Source organism: Loxodonta africana, chromosome 5 (assembly GCF_030014295.1).
Source record: "Loxodonta africana isolate mLoxAfr1 chromosome 5, mLoxAfr1.hap2, whole genome shotgun sequence".
NCBI classification, from domain to species: domain Eukaryota; kingdom Metazoa; phylum Chordata; class Mammalia; order Proboscidea; family Elephantidae; genus Loxodonta; species Loxodonta africana.
The window spans coordinates 35,450,386-35,467,771 of NC_087346.1; the positions used below are offsets into that span (position 1 = coordinate 35,450,386).

The window sequence follows — 17,386 nt, forward strand, 5'->3', positions numbered from 1 at the left end:
CTAGTTAAGCTAAACTGTTGTTTGGTTTTAAGATGAGTTCAGGGGATGCTTTTGGTTTAAGGTTTAAAGATTATCTCAGACCAATAGTTTCAGGGGTTCATCCACCCTCCACGGCTCTAGGAAGTCTAGAGTCCATGAAAATTTGAAATTCTGCATTTACCCCCTGTTGATTAGGATTCTGCTATGGAATCTTTGATCAAAATGTTCAGTAATGGTAGCCTGACACCATCCAGTTCTTCTGGTCTCATGGCAAAGGACGCAGTTATTCATGGAGGCAATTAGCCACATATTCCATATCCTCCTCCTATTCCAGACTTTCCTTCCTTTATTGCTCTAGGTGAATAGAGACCAATTGTTGTAACTTGCATAGCTGCTTGCAAGCTTTTAAGACCCCAGGCACCACGCAATGAACTAGGACACAGAACAGAAGCACTAAACACGTTATTAGGCCAGTTAATTGGGATGCCCTATGAAACCATGACTCTAAACCTCCAAGCCAAGGAACCAAATCCTCTCAGGTGTTTGTTTTTACATAAGCAGCCTCAACAGCTACTTTTTTTGTGTGCGTGTGTCATAAATGTATCTATCACACAACTTTTGTCAATTCGACTTTTTACGGGTATACATCTTATTGACAGCAATTACAATAATTGGCTGTGCAACCCTACCCTTAATGAGATTTTTCCCTCACCATTAAGCCCCTCTTTATTTCTTCCTCCTGCCCCTGGTTACCACTAGTAAACTTTGATCTCTATACATTTGCCTTTTCTTGTCTTACTGTATAAGTGAGGTCATACTGTGTTTGTCCTTTTATGGTTGGCTTATTTTGCTTAGCATAATGTCTTCAAGCTCCAACCGTACATGCATCAAGACTTCATTTCTCTTGCTGGCTGAGTAGTATTCCTTTGTATGTATGTACCACATTTTTTTTATCCATTCATCTGTTGATGGGCATTTAGGTTGTTCCCACCTTTTGGCTATTGCGAATAGTGCTGTAGTGAACACTGGTGTATGAGTCTCTTTTTGAGTGTCTGCATTCAAATCTTTTGGGTATATACCTAGGGGTGGAATTGCTGGGTCATGTAATAGTCTAATTTTAGTTTTTTGAGGAACCACCACACTGTTTTCTGTAACAGCTGTACAGTTTTGCATTCCCACCAGCAATGGATAAGAGTGCCAATTTCCCCACATTCTTACCAACATTTATTTTCTCTCACTTTTTTTTTTGTAACCTTAGCCACGCTAATGGGAGTGAAATGGCATCTCACTGTTGTTTTAATTTGCATCTCTCTGATGTCTAATGATGCTGAGCATCTTTTCTTGTGTTTGGTGGCCATTTGAATGTCCTCCTTGATGAAATGCCTATTCAAGTCCTTTGCCATTTTATGGTTAGGATATTTGTCTTTTTGTTGTTGAAGTTTTATATATATTTTGGTTATTAGATATTTGTCAGATATATGGTTTCCGAAGATATTCTTCGAGACAGTAGCTTGTCTTTTCACTTTTTTGGTAAAGTCTTTTGATGAGCAAAAGTTTTTTAATTTTTCTGAGGTACCATTTATTTATTTAGTCTTTTGCTATTTGTGGTTTTGTTATTAGATAATCCATTGCTGAAAGCTTGGCCTGATAGCATTGCTTCTGCTTGTTCTTTTAAGAATTTTATGGTTTTGGTTTACATATTTAGGTCCTTAATCCATTTCGAATTTGTTTTTGTATATGGTGTGAGGCATGGATCCTATTTCATTTTTCTGTGTGTGGAAATCCAGTTTTCCCAGCACCATTTATTGAAGAGAGTCTTCTTTTCCCATCAAATGTACTTAGCACCCTTTTTAAAAGTCAGTTGACTGTAGATGTGTGGGTTTATTTCTAGACTCTTGGTTCTATTCCATTGGTCTATCTATCTGTTGTTACACCAGTACCAGGCTGTTTTGATTCCTACAGCCGTATAGTATGTTTTAAAATCAGGAAGTATGAACCCTGCTTTGTTCTTCTCTTGCAAATTGCTTTAGCTACTCATGGCCTGTTGCCATTACATATACTTAACCACTGTGCCACCAGGGTTTCCATATAAAGTTGAGGTTTTGGTTTTTCTATTTCTGTAAAGAAGGCTGTTGTAGTATTTAGTGTACATGTCTTTCATCTTCATTAAATTTATTCCTAAAGTGTAAGCATTTTGGTTTTTGGAATGCTATTGGAAATGGAATTGTTAATTCCCTTTTCAGGTTATTCACTGCTGATATGTAGAAACACAACTGATTTTTGCCTTTTGATCTTGTATCCTCCAACTTTGCTGAATTTTGTTAGCTTTAGTCAGTTTTTTATGGATTCTATGGAATTTTCTACATATAGAATCATGTCATCAGCAAATATAGATAGTTTTATGTCTTCTAATTTAGATGCCTTTATTTTTTTCTTGTCTAATTTTTCTGGCAAGGACTTCTCATACAATGTTGAAGAGCACTGGCAGAAGTAGGCATCTTTGTCTTGTTTCTGAGCTTACGGGGAAAGCGTTAGTCTTTCACCGTTTCCGGAAATGCCCTCCATCACGTTAAGAAATTTTCCTTCTATTGCTAGTTTGCTGAGTATTTTTATCAGGAAAGGGTGTTGAGATTTGTCAAATGTTTTCACTGTGTCTATTGAGATGATCGAGGTTTTTTGTTTTTTTTCTTCATTCTATTAAAGTGGTATATTATTACATTAATTGATTTTTCTTATATTGAACCACTTTTGTATTCCTGGGATAAAGCTTCTTGGTCCTGGTGTATAGTCCTTTTAATGTGCTGTTCAATTTTATTTGCTAATATTTTGTTGAGGATTTTTGCATCTATCTTCATAAGGAATATTGGTCTCTAGTTTTCTTGTGATATCTTTGTCTGGCTTTGGTATCAGGATAATGCTGGCTTCATAGAATATATTAGAAAGTGTCCCCTCCTCTTCTATTTTTTGGAAGCGTTTGAGTAGGGTAGGTGTTAATTCTTTTTTTAAAATTGTACTTTAGGTGAAAGTTTACAGAGCAAATTAGTTTCCCATTAAACACAGTTAATAAACAAATCATTTTGTGACGTTGGTTGCCAACCCTGTGATATGCCAACACGCCCCTTCTCCACCCTGGGTTCCGTGTTTCCTGTTTCCATTCATCCAGTTTTCCTGTTCCTTCTTGTCTTCACATCTTTGCTTTTGTCTGGTGTGCTCATCAGTCTTGTATACATGATTGAACTACAAAGCACATTCCTCATGTGTGTTATTGTTTGCCGTATAGATCTGTCTGATCTTTGGCTAAAGGGTGAACCTCAGGAGTAATTTCACTACTGAGTTAAAAGGGTGTCCAGGGACCATACTCTTGGGATTTACTCCAGTTTCTCTCAGACCAGCAAGCCTGAGGTTTGTGTGTGTGCGGGTATGTGGGTGTGAATTTTGTTCTACATTTTTCTCCTGCTGTGTCCAGGATCCTCAGTTGTGACCCCTGTCAGAGCAGTCAGTGGTGGCAACCAGGCAACATCTAGCTGTTCTGGGCTCAGGCTGGTGGAGGTTGTGGTAGTTGTGGTCCCTTAGTCCTTTGGATTAACCTTTCCCTTGTGTCTTTGGTTTTCTTCATTCAGCTTGCTCCAGCCAGGATGGAATCAGTACTTGTATCTTAAATGGCCACTCACAGGCTTTTAAGACCTGGACCCTACTCACCAAAGTAGGATGTACAACATTTTCTTTATAGACCATGTTATGCCAATTTAACTAGATTTTTTTTTTTTCCCCAAAATCATGGTCCCCAGCCCTCAGCCCAGTAGCTCAGTCCCTCAAGGCATTGGGATGTGTCTGTGAAGCTTCTATGACGTTGCCCTGGTCAAGCTGTGTGTTAATTCTTTTTTAAATATTTAGTAGGTTTCACCAGTAAGGAAACCCTGGTGGTATAGTGGTTAAGAGCTATCTATGGCTGCTGACCAAAAGGTCAGCAGTTCAGATCCACCAGGCGCTCCTTGAAAACTGTATGGGGCAGTTCTACTCTGTCTTATAGGGTCACTATGAGTCGGAATCGACTCAGCGGCAGCGGATTTGGTTTGGTTTGCTTTGGCTCATCAGTAAAGCTACCTGGTCATTGACTCTTCTTTGTTGGGAGTCTGTATGATTTTATTTTGAAGTAATTAACATTTGTGGTAATTAAAGGAATATACAATGATGAGTATTGGCTAACTAATAGAATTCTAAAACTATGAGATCAAATAACTATGTTATAGTGAAAATAAGCAAAATAAAATACTTGTAGAAAGTTGATCATCACATGAAACTCAACAAAGTATTATTTTGAAAGGCCTCTAGAAACAATGTAATTTTTTTGGGGGGGGGGTGAAAATAAAAACAGCAAAACATACATCCGTTTAGTAGTTTTTATATGTGCAGTTCACTGCCAAAGCTTGCGTACATCACATTGTATCATCATCCTCACTGTCTCTGCCCATGTTGTTTCACCACCATTAACTTAGACTCTCTGCCCCTTAAACCTCTCATCTGTGCTTTAGGGTTACTGTTGTCAGTTTGGTGTCATGTAGATAATTCTTTAAAAGAGCACAATACACAAGGCAAACATTCCTTACTAATTGAACTAAAGTGTTGTTATTTTGAAAATGACTTCATGGGATAGTTTTGATTCAAGGTTTAAAAATTGTTTCTAGGCAATGAATTCAGGGATTCTCCTGGTCTCAATGGATCCAGTAAGTCTGGTTTCCATGAGAACTTGAATTTCTGTTTCACATTTTTCTTCCTTTTGATCAGGAGCTATCTGTTGACTCCTTTATTGAAATGTTCAATAATGGTAGTTGGTCACCATCCATTTCTGGTCTCCTGGTGAAGGAGACAGTAGTTCATGGATACAATTAAGCCTACAGTCCATTTCCTTAGAGAATATAAGTTTGTACTATATTAAATGTATTTGTGGCTAAGAAGTAAGCCTCGATTAGAATAGAAGGTAGTGTTTTAAATTAAAACCATGACCATAATACAATGAAACTTCTAGAGCAGCACTGTAATAGAACTATCTGGTGAGCTACAAGTATAATTTTAAATTTTCCCATAGCACATTTTAAAAATTAAAAGAAACCAGTGAAATCAATTTTAATAATATATTTTAATTCTGCATATCCAAGATATCATTTCGACATGTAACCAATATAAAAATTATTAATGAGATATTTTGTCTTCTTTTTTATACTAAGTTTTTAAAATTCAGTGTGTGTTTTACTCTTACAGCACATCACAAGTTAGACAACCCACACTGCTTAATAGTCACATGTGGCTAGTGATTGTTGTTTTGGATATCACAGTTCTAGAGGATATATAAAGGTTTGGAACGACAATAGATGTTCATCACAGTTGTGAAACTGGTATTTCTCTCAACAGATTAGTACTGATTCTTTAGGGACAACAGCTTATATTAAGCCTTTTGTTCTGAACCCAATATGTATTATGTAAGTAGACCTCATTGGTATTCACTTATAAATTTTCTGAGCCATTAGAGAGTTAACTCTAGATACCACTACATTAAACCTCTAGTTACTTCAGCAGATATCACCTAAAATTTAACAGTGATAACAATACTATTATCAAATATACAGTCTATATTCAATTTCCCCAATTGTCCCAATAATGTCCTTTACAGCTAACCCCTCCCTCCAACCAGAATCCAGTTAAGTATCACATTGCATTTATTTGTCATGTTGCTTCTGTTTCCTTTTATCTAGAAAAATTCTCAACCTTTTAACTTTTATATTCTGTCTTTTTTGACTGACCAGAAATGGGATCCAGGCCAATTGTTTTGTAGATTGTAGTGTTCTTAGGGCATCATACCAGAGGACATATTATGCCATTTTGTCCCATTGTTTGTAATGTTAAATTGGATCATTTGGTGTCTGCCGGATATCTCCATTTTAGAGGTACTGCATCTTTCCTTTTGCAATCAATAAGTACTCTGTGGAGTGATGTTTTGAGGCTATGAATATCCTGTTGCCAACTGTCTACACTACACAGTTTTAGCACACATCGATGATTCTTGCCTGAGTCAGTTACTATCATGGAAACTGTAAACTGTTGATTTTCATTCTTCCTACATTTGTTATAAGTGATATCCTACTGTAAAGAAAATCTTCCCTTACAGCCCCCTACACACTTTATTTTGTTATTTCTTCATATCAGATGGGCTTATGGATCTTTTCTTACTCTGTGTTATGCAATCCATTCCTATCTTTATTCATTTTTGGACACATGCTAGGAAATACTGTTTTAAAAAAAAATTGTGACTTCATATTGATACCTCTAATTCTAATCTCATACCACAGAGTTCTTTCTCTCTTTCCTCCATTCCATAGTTGTGTTTCTCTATTCCAATAGTGAGAAAGGACCCTGGTTCCCAACAACATCGTTATATTTACTTACTCTGTTGTACAGTAAACACAGATTGTGAGGATGGCACAGGAACAGGCAACGTTTAGTTCTGTTATACGTAAGGTTGCTGTTAGTTGGAGCCAATTGGATGGCACCTAACGACAACAACAATACAATACACACAAAATAGTTTCTTGTTACACCAATACCACTGCTGACAAAAACTTTTACAAGTTTGTAAAGTTTTAGAATTATTTACTGGAAGTGTAGCTTATTATTTTCAAAAGTTATATGGGTTACTTTTTTTTTTTAGTTTGATTATGTTATCATTTGATATAAACGTAGTTAGTTGCATTGTTTATATTCAGTATTAGAACTTTTCCTCCCATCGTTGTTGATTTATTTTCATTTTTTGACTATGTAAAGCATTAACATAGTTCAAAAGGCAAAGCCATAAAAAAACAGATACTCAGATCCCTTCCCTATGCTTTCCATACCATTCTTGCCCACCTGTTGTATAGGTGATCAGTTTATCCTACCTGTATTGCTGTTTGCAAAAATCAGCAGCTCCGTATACATCCTTATATATCTGGGCTTTTTCATTGTTTGTTTTGTTTTCATATTTTTGTAGGTGTATCTTCGGGGTAAATCCCTAAAAGTAGGATTGCTGATAAATGCATAAACAGATGGGTAGTTTTGTTAGATATCCCCAAATCTCCTCTAAAGGGAGTACACAATTTTCTCACTCCTACCAGCAACGTATAAGAGTATCCTTCTCCACAACTATGTCAATAGTGTGTTGCCAAGCTTTTGAATTTTTGCCAATCAGATAGGTAAGAATGATATTTTAGTGTATTTAAAATTTTTGTTTATCTTACAACAAGTGAAATTGAGAAGCTTTTTTTGTGTGTTTAAGCATCATTTGTATATCCGTTTTCATGAAGTATCTGTTCTAACCTTTTATCCAGTTTTTTAATGAGTATTTGGTCTTTTTATGCCCCTTGTTTTGTAGTTCTTTCTTATTAGGGATATTAGGTCTTTGTCTGAGATATGTGTTGCAGATATTTTCTTTTAGTATATATTGGTCTTTTGGCTTTGTTTATGGTATGTTGCCAACAACATTGCATTTTTAAGGATGAAATAATAAATATTAACACACGTGAGTGTGAATGAACAAGCATTAAAGATACTCTCAAAGAAAAGTTTAAATTGAATCTTATTTGGATATCTCAAGGGATTTCTGAGAAACATGGATATGTTATTGTATCTACTAACATGTTTTGTTAAAATGTCATTAACTTGATGACAAATGTTAGAGTTTATTTTCTAAAAAATTAAAAATAAGAAAACAGCTTCAATGAAAAATAAAGGTGGCTAGGTATAATTATATAACTATATAAAGATATAAATTTATAATATGAGAATTTAACAACCAGAGAATTTAATTTTGGGGAATAATTTTACAATTTGTTCTTTTCTCTCATTAAATTGGAAAAGAGAAGTTTTTTCTTGAAATAAATAGATTTCCCTGAAAAGGATTAAATTGGTTTTCTTGAGAGAATTTAAGAAAATTGAATCTATTTATTGGGATATAAAAGAAATAATTTCATGGAGTTTACTTAATACAAAATTAAAGAAGAATTAATTTTACCATTGATTTAGAATGTGTGAAGTATTGAAAAAAAATCTCCATTATGTTACAGCTTTTGACTATAGCTTAGAAAATATTAATTTAGAATTTTATTCTGGAGTGAACTCAGTAAGAGAATATATCAGTTTTCACCCAGTGCTTTTTTAAAGCTCTTTTTAGAAATAACGTCAAGTTCCAAAATCCATTTATTTTTGTTTCATTTAATTTATTCTGAATTTTAACAGGAAAATTATGAAACCAGAAATAACAATTGCCTAAAAATGAAGTTTGCATCCGATATAGTTATAATTTTTTTTGCAGTAAGAATCACTTTAAAATAATCTTTTTGTGATTTAGGAGAATTTGAAATTATTGAGTATGTACTTTTTCTTTTAAGGAAAAAAATCCTATTTTATAAAAGGATACTTGGTGAAGTGGTATGGTCTTGCCACCCTGTCCTCCTTTTCATTTCATAGGCTCACCAACCTTCCTGCCTCAGAGTCTCTGTACTTGCTCTGCCTTTTGCCTGAGTATTTTCACCCTGGCATAGCTGGTCTTTTCTTGTCTCAGCTTAAATGTTGCTTCCCATAAGAGGCCTTTCCTCATTACCCTATCTAAAAATCACTGTCTGTTATAGCACTTTTTGATACATTACCCTTTTGTATCACAATCTGAATTTACCTGGCTTAATTAAAAAATATGTATTTATGGAGCCTTGGTAGTGCAGTGGTTAAGAGCTCAGCTGCTAACTAAAAGGTAAGCAGTTCGAATCCACCAGCTGCTGCTTGGAAACACTATGGGTCAGTTCTACTCTGTCCTATAGGGTCACTATGAGTTAGAATCAACTTCACAGCAACAGGTTTCATTTTACTTATGTAATTTATTTGTCTCCTGTATCCCTCCTTTTCCATGAATGCTTTGAAAATAATTGTTTAGTGAATAAATGAATATAAATTCTTTCGCAAGCCATAGCCAAACAGATTTAAGATAGATCCAGAAATGCCTTTTCTTTTTCTGTGGCTGCACAAAGCAACAGTGTCGTGGTGAACTTGCCTTTCTTGCCCCTTATAATTGGTCAGTATTTCATGTTTAGTGTAGGTTGTTAGCTATTGTTTCAGTATGTATTTTTCAGTTAGTTTGTAAAAAAGAGAAGGAAACATCCCTACTGCTGCCTTAGAAAGTAACCAAAAAGACTTTCATTCTAATTTTTTTAATCATAAAACTGTTCAAATATACACAGAGAAAATCCCCCGTAGACCACAATCCAGATTCAGTTATCAGTGTTTTGCCTCATTTTAAAATTTAAGTTATATTCCTTGTTTCTTTCAGTTAAAACAAATTTTTAGAACGCTACTATATGGCTAATGATGTATGTAATTTGATTTTTGTGCATTATAGCTTGGAAACCACTTACTACAGTAGTTTCACAAGCTATACCAAAGTTTCCTCGTCTGAACCAGGATTCTCCTCAACAGGTAAAAAATTTTTTTTTTTCTATCAGTATATTCTTGTAGTTTGCTATGGCATAGTCTGTAATTTTTAATGGAATTATACTAATATAGAGGTTCCCAAGCTATTTCAGTTCATGGCCCTTTTGTATTTCAGTACTTTTTCACAGCATCCTTGGGCCAGAAGAAATAACTTACAGTTCTTTTTATTAAATAGTTAATAGGTAGTATTTAACAACTTAGTATTTTTTAGTGGGTTTAGTAGGTATTTATACCCTAATAATTTAGTAAGCATTTTATTTTTAAATGAACACAGTTACTTACTAATGGAATGAGTGCATCTATTGGGCACTGCACAACTTCTCAAACCTTGGAATAGATGAGACAACATCACTCCATTTCTTGTTCAACATTGATTTTCCCACAGGAAATGCTTTTTATTTTGGCAACCTCCTCAAGCCCAGCTTCACGAAGACATGATGCCATAAAAAGAAATGAAATAAAGTCTAATGTTGAAACAGAACTCCTTTGACTTAATTCATTCAGTGTCCAACAGATAATTGAGACTCTGTTCTCCTCAAAATTAAAACACTGTGTACCTCAGGGTACCTTGATGCACGGTTTGAGGACCGTGGTAGTAATATAAAAAACAAGTACTGCTAACTAGGATGAACTGGAATTTTGCAATAGTTTGGATTAGTGTTTCTCAGTGAGGATGCCACTAGCATTTTTGAAGGGACAGTTCTTTCATTATGTGGCATAGCCCTTTCTAGTGGACATATGTGAAAGGAAATGAAATGTTTTATTTGCATCTTTATTTTTCATATTACTGGTCTTTTTTTTTTTTTTTCCCTCTCCAATAACCTTGATTTTTCTTCCTTTTTAAATAGCAAAAAAAAAGGTGAAGAAAAAATAAAACTTACCCTATCACCCACCCAGAGATATTCATTATTAATATTACCATTTCCAGCTTTTTCTTTGCCTATTTTTAAAAATATGGTTAGATTGGTAAGTATACGGTATAGTCTTTCCCCTTTGTATCATATTTTTTCACATTATTAAAACATCTTCTTAAACATACCTTTTGAAGATTGCTTAACATTCCATCATATGGCTACCCTATACTTTTGATAGAAAGTTCCTATTTTGGATATTTTGGTGGTTTCCAGCATTTTACTGTTATAAATAATACTTGAGTAAGTGTTTTTGTACATAAATCATTATTTAAACTATTTCTTTATATTTGATTGTCAGAAGTAGAATTGATTGTTTATTCTTGATACGTATTGCCAAGTCTAAAATTTTAATATTTTACAATACGAACGTTTATTTCACTTCATTCTTCCCAGTACTGTTAAGAGCCTTTTAAATTCTTGCTAAATGTTAATAGTATGTTATTAACATTTTAGCCTTTATTTTTTGGATTGTGAGTGGTGACGTTTGTGTATTACTTGTATCTATTGAAAATTTACATTTGTGTTTTATAAATTACAATTGCCTTTTGGTGTTCTTCTATTCCTAAGATGCTGAAAGAAAGTGAAGTTGAACTGAATGAGCCACTTGAGTCCTTGCAGGTAAGTTATCTTTTAAAATACAAAGTGACCAGAAATTATATAATTTTTAAGTTTGCATTGTATATTGTCAGCTTTCAAACTCATTAATAGTTACCCCTAATCTGGCCTGCTGTCTTTTGTAGAAATGTCCTGTGCGCTTAGTATGGTTTGGTTAAATAACAAATCCTTCATCCTAAAGCTGACTTTGTAAATTAAGCCAAGAATTGTCACTGAGAGTTGAATCTGCAGCTCTGTTGCCAGACACAGAACAGAACAAAACAAAATCTGTGTTGTGGTGACTTGTCGTTTTTAACCCAAAATCAAGTATATAAATTCATAAATAACCAGCAACTGCATAATTTAGCCTAACAATGATCACTTTCTTATTGTTATTTTTCCTTGGAAAAATAGGGGTTAAACTTTTTATACGACAGTTATTATAAAGTATAAACTGCAAATAAACCCCATCATTTTTTTCCACTAGAATGAGTCGTCATTTAAAATATCTCACGTTGTTAACAATTACATGTAATCTCACAGTAATGAAATAGGCCGTACATTCTTTTGAAAGAAAAATTATATCTGTTTTTAACATTAAAATAGGAGTGCATTTGCACTTTTGCAACAGCTCTTTCCTCCCACAACTCTCAGAAACAACCTGTTTATGTATATTGGTGGTGGAAGGAACTTCTAAAACTTAAAGTTAGGGTGCTCTTGGAAAGTACACTTAATGCCACCCCTGCCTTATTTCTGTAAGTATAATTAGCTACACATAACGAAGGAGCCATTTTATCCGTGAAAGTACTATGGTAATCAATTTTTAAAACTCATTATGTTAAAAAATTCTGTTTCTAAAATATGAGATGAAAGTTTTCAGGAACTACTTGGTTGGCAGTTGAGCTTATATGTAGTATCATTATTTGAAGAATTACACTACCTCTTCTGAGAAAGTATTTTTCTCTCCATATTTCTTAAATGTAAAAAAAAGAAGTACTACAATTGAATTCATTTTTTAAGCCAATCTAATTCATATAAAAAATAGTCATTTTATATAGTTACTTGAACTAAAAATGACTAGTTACTACTGTATATATCTTCTGTTTTATGATTGTTAGAAAGATGATTCATTCTTTTTTGTTATCCAGTTTACAATTTTTTTCTCCTTTGATTTCATGCAAATTTTTAAATTAAATCATCTTCCCTTGCAGAAGTATTAGGTTTGATGTGTGATTTATTATATACCCAAGCAATTTTTCTAGTGTTAAAAACTTCAGTTAAAATTTTAGAATCTGAATTTTCTAATGTGTTGGGTTTTAAAAATTAGTTAGCATAGTACCCTATCTGCTAGAGCACTTCTTCATCATATATATATATATATATACACACACACACGTATGCATACACATATAGAGGGAGAAGCAAGATGAAGATGACCTTAAACATATTTTCAAGGGCAAACATAACTTTTTAAGTTTGGGAGTATTTTTTTCCATCAAACTTATGAACCACCTGCAAAGCTATCCTAACTATTGTACTTATTGATATTTTATCCTAGTTCTTTACCTTGGGAAGTGAAGAAAAGAATCCTTTTCTAGCTGTTATTCCTAAACAAATAGAGACCAGTAACCCTAAGGTAAAATTTATGAAGATCTGTGATTTTTGAACCCACTGTATTTTCCTGTTATTTATCTCCACGAGTATCAGAGTTTTCATAGGCAGAAGGTTAGTGAGCATAATGAATTAGCATCATTTTTAAGAACAAGAGAAACTAAGTATTTAATGACTCCTATCACCTTTTTTTGGTCTTGAATCTTTTCTCTGCTAGTAATGAGCTAATAATGCAGTGTATGCAGTATCCGTATATATATATATATATATAGGATACCCTAGGGATAGACACAAAGCCATGTAAAGTACAATTAATGAATGTTCTGTGAAGAACAAAATTATAGTCTACTCCACCACTTCTACTTCTGACTGAATATACAGAAGAGTATGTAACTTAAGCTCTAAATAGTACTATCTAAACCCTGTTGCCATGGAGCTGAATTCCGATTATAGCTACCCTGTCGGACAGAGTAGAATTGCCTCATTGGGTTTCCAAGGCTGTACTCTTTACTACCACATCTCTCTGCCATGGAGTAGCTGGCAGATTAGAACCTCCAGCCTTTCAGTTAGCAGCCAAGCACTTTAGCCACTGTGTCATCAGGGCTCCTTAGAAGTATCTAGTCCACATCAAAAAGTGATAGAGACAACAGCATATAGATGGTTGCTTTTTGTAAATAGTGATGCTGTTCCTAAAGCCCAGCAGACCTCTGAGAGAGATCTACCTGGCAGCATAGAAGACAAGGCACCTATTTGCTTGTGGGTCATATGCATTCCCCATCAAACAAAACAAATATTCAGAGTCTTTAACAGTTGAGACTTGTTTAAATTGAAATGTATACATTTTTAATTTCAGAAGAATGTTTTCAACAAAAGTCGTATGTTAGGAGCATTTTGGATTTGATTTTCCTTTCAAATCTAGAATCTTCATTTTAAAATAGGAGCATGTTCAGATGATAAATTATTGCCATTTGGTTAATCCATCCCTTGGAAATACGTTAATCCTTTATGTACATTCCTTTGGCTGTATTGGCAATCTTATTTTTCCATATTGTGGGTAAGCTTTGTCACCTAGTGTGGAGTAAAAATCCTAGAACCCTCAAGGGGGCAGCAGAGAAAACTATTTGAAATGTGAGAACAGATGGAGTCTCTGCCTGGATGAAAGAACTTTTCTGAGGGTACATAGCCTGCATTGGAGTCACGCTCATGCTTCTTATATGCTAAGCACCATGTTAAATATAAGTAATAACAAAACAAAAACATCTCTGCCCTTAAGAAGCTTACACTACAGTGTGTATACAGATACAAGTAGATTTCATTGGAGTGCAATGTAATAAGTGCATAATAGAAAGTTGTGTAACAGTGGAAACATAAAGAAGCAACCAAGTCTTTCTGGCTTTATTAGTCCATTATTACTTTATTCATTCCTATGCACATAGTAAAATAATTCATACTTGTTAATGTTGAACTTGAATGCACTTAAATCAATACACTCTAAAAATTTTACTCTTAGCATTTGTTTTAGGGTTCCTGGTTTTCAGCATTACTTCTATTAAATATTTACAGTAGATAATATTTAATAGAAAGCTGAATTATGTATTATTGTTTATGTATATACATTGTGAATGTATATGCCAATATGTCCTTATGTAGTTCTCATTTTTAATTATTTACCTGTAGCTTGTTGAGTTTCAAGGGCACCAAGTGAAAGGATCAGCTACTAGTGCTGTGATGGTCAGAGGACACAGCTCACAGCTAGGATGCAGTCTGTTTCCAGATAGCATTGAGCATGAAAACTTCATGACAGACTCTTGTTTTCCAACTTCAAATTGCATGCAGATTGACTTCTTGCAGGTGAAAGTAATTCTTATAGTTATATCTTGCCCAATCACATATACACTCTAAAGAGAGTATAATTAGCTAAATCTTTATATAGTTATAAGTTAAAAAGAAGTCCAGTATATTCAAAAGAAGCAAAATGTCTTAGATCAAGCTATGTAACACAAAAATATTTTATTTAAAGTACTTTCTGTTGTGATCAGCCTTCATTTTTGCATAATGCTGACTTTTGCATAATGACCTGGTCTTTGGAACTGGAGTGGGTATACTCATTGTCAGTTGCATGTTTTCCAAATATCTTCCTCCACTCTGGCTATCTTTTCGCTTTTAATGGTGTCTTTAGTTAAATAAGAGTTTATAATTTTTTTTTAATTATTTTTATTGTGCTTTAAGTGAAAGTTTACAAATCAAGTCAGTCTCTCACACAAAAACCCATATACACCGTGCTACACACTCCCAATTACTCTCCCGCTAATGAGACAGCCCACTATCTCCCTCCACTCTTTTTCATGTCCATTTAGCCAGCTTCTAATCCCCTCTACCCTCTCATCTCCCCTCCAGGCAGGAGATCCCAACATAGTCTCCAGTGTCCACCTGATCCAAGAAGCTCACTCCTCACCAGCATCCCTCTCCAACCCATTGTCCAGTCCAATCCATGTCTGAAGAGTTGGCTTCGGAAATGGTTCCTGTCCTGGGCCAACAGAAGGTCTGGGGGCTGTGACCACCGGGATCCTTCTAGTCTCAGTCAGACCATTAAGTCTAGTCTTATGAGAATTTGGGGTCTGCATCCCACTGCCCTCCTGCTCCCTCAGGGGTTCTCTGTTATGTTCCCTGTCAGGGCAGTCATCGGTTGTAGCCCGGCACCATCTAGTTCTTCTGGTCTCAGGATGATGTAGTCTCTGGTTCATGTGGCCCTTTCTGTCATTTGGGCTCGTAATCGCCTTATATCGTTGGTGTTCTTCATTCTCCTTTGATGCAGGTGGGTTGAGCCCAACTGATGCATCTTAGATGGCTGCTTGCTAGCGCTTAAGACCCCAGATGCCGCTCTTGAAAGTGGGATGCAGAATGTTTTCTTAATAGATTTTATTATGCAAATTGACTTAGATGTCCCCTGAAACCATGGTCCCCAGACCCCTGCCCCTGCTATGCTGGCCTTCGAAGCATTCAGTTTATTCAGGAAACTTCTTTGCTTTTGGTTTAGTCCAATTGTGCTGACCTCCCCTGTATTGTGTGCTGTCTTTCCCTTCACCTAAAGTAGTTCTTATCTACTATCTAATTAGTGAATGCCCCTCTCTCACCCTCCCCCCCCCTTCTCATAACCACAAAAGGATGTTTTCTTCTCAGGTTAAACTATTTCTCAAGTCCTTATGATAGTGCTCTTATACAATATATGTCCCTTTGCAACTGACTAATTTTACTCAGCATAATGCCTTCCAGGTTCCTCCATGTTATGAAATGTTTCACAGATTCCTCACTGTTCTTTATTGATGCATAGTATTCTGTTGTGTGAATATACCATAATTTATTTATCCGTTCATCCGTTGATGGGCACCTTGGTTGCTTCCATCTTTTTGCTGTTGTAAACAGTGCTCCAGTAAACATGGGTGTGCATATATCTGTTCATGTAAAGGCTTTTATTTCTCTAGGATATATTCCAAGGAGTAGGATTGCTGGATCGTATGGTAGTTCTATTTCTAGCTTTTTAGGGAAGTGCCAAATTGATTTCCAAAGTGGTTGTACCATTTTACATTTCCACCAGCAGTGTATAAGTGTTCCAATCTATCCACAGCCTCTCCAACAGTGATTATTTTGTGTTTGTTGGATTAATACCAGCCTTGTTGGAGTGAGATGAAATCTCACGGTAATTTTGATCTGCATTTCTCCAGTGGCTAATGATCGTGAACATTTCCTCATATATCTGTTAGCTACCTGAATGTCTTCTTTAGTGAAGTGTCTATTCATATCTTTTGCCCATTTTTTAATTGGGTTATTTGTCTCTTTGCAGTTGAGTTTTTGCAGTATCATGTAGATTTTAGAGATCAGGCGCTGATCAGAAATGTCATAGCTAAAACCTTTTTCCCAGTCTGTAGGTAGTCTTTTTACTCTTTTGGTGAAGTCTTTGGATGAACATAGATGCTTGATTTTTAGGAGCTCCCAATTATCTAGTTTTTCTTCTACATTCTTTATAATGTTTTGTATACTGTTTATGCCATGTATTAGGGTTCCTAACGTTGTCCCTATTTTTTCTTTCATGATCCTTATCGTTTTAGATTTTATATTTAGGTCTTTGATCCATTTTGAGTTAGTTTTTGTGCGTGGAGTGAAGTATAGGTCTTGTTTCATTTTTTTGTAGATGGATATCCAGTTATGCCAGCAAGATTTGTTAAAAAAGACTGCCTTTTCCCCATTTAACTGTTTTGGGGCCTTTGTCAAATATCAACTGCTCATATGTGGATGGATTTATGCCTAGATTCTCAATTCTGTTGCATTGGTCCAGGTATCTGTTGTTGTACCAGTACCAGGCTGTTTTGACTACTGTGGTGGTATAGTAAGTTCTAAAGTCAGGTAAAGTAAGGCCTCCCACTTTGTTCTTCTTTTTCAGTAATGCCTTATTTATCCGGGGCCTCTTTCTCTTCCATATGAAGTTGGTGATTTGTTTCTCCATCTCATTAAAGAATGTGGTTGGGATTTGGATTGGAATTGCATTAAATGTATGGATCGCTTTTGGTAGAATAGACATTTTTATAATGTTAAGTCTTCCTATCCACGAGCAAGGTATGTTCTTCCACTTATGTAAGCCTCTTTTGGTTTCTTGCAGAAGTGTACTGTAGTTTTCTTTGTATAAGTCTTTTACATCTCTGGTAAGATTTATTCCTAAGTATTTTATCTTCTTGGGGGTACTGTAAATGGCATTGATTCGTTGATTTCCTCTTTGATGTTCT

The 17,386-nt window shown here is 35.0% G+C and overlaps 1 protein-coding gene across 7 annotated transcripts in view; it reads left to right on the forward strand.

Moving 5' to 3' along the window:
* ZGRF1 (zinc finger GRF-type containing 1) overlaps nucleotides 1-17,386 on the forward strand; it is a 103,806-nt gene that overhangs the window by 19,653 nt on the left and 66,767 nt on the right. For 5 of the 7 annotated variants that reach the window (XM_064285425.1, XM_064285423.1, XM_023548597.2 and 2 more), the window contains 3 exons: nucleotides 9,398-9,474; nucleotides 10,971-11,021; nucleotides 12,556-12,633. In XM_064285425.1, the coding sequence (XP_064141495.1) occupies nucleotides 9,398-9,474; nucleotides 10,971-11,021; nucleotides 12,556-12,633 (206 nt within the window). Of the gene's footprint in view, nucleotides 1-9,397; nucleotides 9,475-10,970; nucleotides 11,022-12,555; nucleotides 12,634-14,285; nucleotides 14,460-17,386 lie in introns of all 7 variants that reach the window. The other 2 variants (XM_064285427.1, XM_064285424.1) reach the window with 2 other exon arrangements.